Below are 3,122 nucleotides of genomic sequence, written 5' to 3' on the forward strand. Positions count from 1 at the left end.
GTCCATCAGGGAGGCTTAGGCTCCTGGCCTGAGATACAGGTGAGTGTCCCTCTCAGTTCTTGTATGAACAATGTAGAGCCATAGGGCAACTTTCAAGTTCACTGCCATGACAGATGTCAGCAGGCAGACAAGCCTTTTTGACAATGCACTAGTGTGTGTGATTCCTTCTGCGTGCCTTGGCAGATGGTTTTGGTTGCAAGCTCAAGGCCAAGTAGGGCTGTAGCTAAGCCCCTCAGGGGACTAGGCCATTTCCTGGCTTGAACCCAGAAGCAAGCTTGGCAGATCAAATGACCCTTCTAGGTCTTGAGCTCCACTGGGATTAAACAAACTCCTACCTGAATCCTGAGGCTCCCGAAGAGAAACTTGACTGTGAATGGGTGAAGAATTTTTTGTTTTGTTATGGGGACATGAATGGATTACCCTCTATTATGCCATTCTAGTGATGTCACCCCTCCATATTTTTAATTACCATCACAATAAATATCTCTATAGCCAATATTCCCCCAATCTCCAGATTTGTATTTTCAACTGCCTAATTGATATTCCATAGTTATCTCAAACTCAATTTATCTAAAATTAAATTTATTATTTTATCCAATCCTGCTATGTCTTCTGTGTTTTATATCACTGCAGGTGTTACCTAATCCAGAAACTGGTGGATTATTTTAGACTCCTTCACACCTCATGTTTAATCATCCAACAAAGCTAACTTACTCTTTTTCTTTGCTCCTCTGAATCATTGCAATAATGATTACTCTCTCCCACACTCCAGTTGCATTCCCCTATTTCATACTTTTTTTCAAATGTAAATTCAAGCCTATTATTTCCCTATTTAAAAACTCTTCATTGGCTCCCCACTGTCTACAGGATGTAGTTCAATACTTTAGTCACCAGAGTCTTTGATGATTTGAATTCTTTATCATCTGGCTTCTTCCCACCTCTCCAACTTTCACTCTTGACCTCCTCATTGTCATGATGTTCTAATGATGTATTATTTATTTTAGCTATGACATTTCCCGTATTTTCGATGAGCTAATTCTTCTATTTAAAATTTCCTCCCACCTTTCTGCTTGGTAAACTACTAATCACCTACTCAGAAGTCTTTCATAAAGCTTTATTCCCTCTTATTTCACATTGGAAGGATCATTATTTCCTTTGTTCTGTTTTTTCATACTTAATGTTAATTCACGTATTGCACAGTCTTGATTTATTACTTGTTTGTTTCTTCCCATGAAATAAAACCTCCTTGTCATCAGATACCTTATTAATCTTTGATACTCCAGAGTTTAATGTATGCATTGGCATACGAGTACACACTCTGAAAGAAATGAACTTACACTGACATTCTTAGAATCAAGAAACCTTAAAGTATTTTATAACAATTGGTGAAACATCTTGAGGAACAAGGCAGAAAACAAAAACAACAGTACATTTAAGAGAGAGCTACATATACTTACTGGCATGATTAATGTTGCTTAGCAAGGATTTCTGAAGTAATGTTTCATATTATTAGAAGAGAGGGTGAACTGAATTCAGATCAGATACCCTGGAAATTCACCTTATTGTGGAAAGGAAGTCTGTTTGTTTTGAGAAGCAATTGAATAGATGATCTGAACAATGATAAGAAGAAAAAAGCAAGGGGAAAAAGGGGGAAGAAAGATAGCAGAGATGTTCAGAGCAGAAAAGGAAGAGGAGACGTCAAAGAACAACAACAAAGGGAATATGAATTGGAGGTCTTTTGATTCATACTTTGCTGAGGTAGAAGCTAGTTCACATAGAAGAAGTCAGACTGGGAACTATGCCTTTTACTTTAAACTTTAAATTATTTAACTTTAAATTATTTAAAGTTTTCCTGTGAATTACAAAGCATGACACTCCAAGTCTTGATAGCCTGCACTCTAGCAATAATGATGAATCTTTTTGTGGTCTCATTAAAAAGCTCTGTTATGGGCAGTCATTCAGAGTACCTAGATAACAAATTTTTCCTTGTAATAATCTTATATTTAAATAACAAAAAGCTTTCCCCTTGGAGCCTAGAACAATGTGTGCATAGAAATTTCTTGAATATTGAGGAGAAAAATCCAACTTGTTTTGTATTTTATTTTGCACAAAATCTGTGGGCTTTGGAGCAACTTTGTTATACAGAGATAATTATTAGGCCCCACATCAGGCATCGGCACCAGCAAAATCCTCACATTTCTAAGGTTTTAAAAATTGCTCATAACTTCATCAGCAACAGAAGTAATAGTATCTTCACGTCTTTGACTCTGGAAAAAAATTAACCTTTTATAAATCATATGTTTCTTAAAATTATACAAGTAATGGATAATTCTTTTAAAATATAAGCAATACTGATGTTTACAGAGTAAAATCTTAAAGTGCCATTTTTCCCTATTTCTCTCCTATTCCCTCTTCAATCTACTTTCTTAATTCCTACTGGATCACTTATAATTTTTGGTATTTTCCATACTTTTGTAATACAAATATTCAAGGTCTTCTTGAAAATAAAAGAAATGCCAGCACCCCAAAAGTCACCCTACCCTCTTATGATATTTCTCAACTATTAGTTGTTCCTTCCCTCCAAGGCAACTGTCATTTTGACTTTCAGGTAATCAATCCTATTTTTTCTTTCTAGTTTTATCAACTAAGCTTACATCCCTAAACACTATAATTTAGCTTTAGTTTTGCCTGGTTTCCAGCTTCCTATGACTGGTATAAAAAAGTATGCATTCTTTTGAGTTTGCCTTTTTATAGTCTACATTATATGTGTAAGGTTCATCCATGTTAGTAAGTGTAGGTATAGGTAATTTTAATTGCTATGTAGAATTTTATTAAGAGTAATACATCTCAAATTATTCACTACTCACCCATCAGTGTTGTTTCCACTTTGGAGCTCTTATGAATAACACTGCTATACGTATTTTTAGAAGTTTATCTTGGTATATATGTGCAAACATTTATGCTGAGTTCATACCAAGGACTTAAATTACTGATCATAGGGTATACACATCTTAATATTTAGTAGATAATGCCCAAAGGTTTTAAAGTTACAGTAATTTATATTGCAACCAGGAGAGATTTTATTATTCACAGTCTTTACTATCACTTGGAATTGTCAATAT

The 3,122-nt window shown here is 34.9% G+C and overlaps 1 protein-coding gene across 1 annotated transcript in view; it reads right to left on the reverse strand.

Moving 5' to 3' along the window:
• Window positions 1-2,173: 2,173 nt before the first annotated feature.
• MS4A13 (membrane-spanning 4-domains, subfamily A, member 13) overlaps window positions 2,174-3,122 on the reverse strand; it is a 41,375-nt gene continuing 40,426 nt past the window's right edge. The window contains exon 4 of the mRNA XM_012643929.1: window positions 2,174-2,267. Within this exon, the coding sequence (XP_012499383.1) occupies window positions 2,208-2,267 (60 nt within the window). The 3' untranslated portion in view covers window positions 2,174-2,207. The remainder of the gene's footprint in view (window positions 2,268-3,122) is intronic.

The sequence above is a fragment of the Propithecus coquereli genome, unplaced genomic scaffold (assembly GCF_000956105.1).
Source record: "Propithecus coquereli isolate 6110/MARCELLA unplaced genomic scaffold, Pcoq_1.0 Scaffold202, whole genome shotgun sequence".
NCBI lineage: Eukaryota > Metazoa > Chordata > Mammalia > Primates > Indriidae > Propithecus > Propithecus coquereli.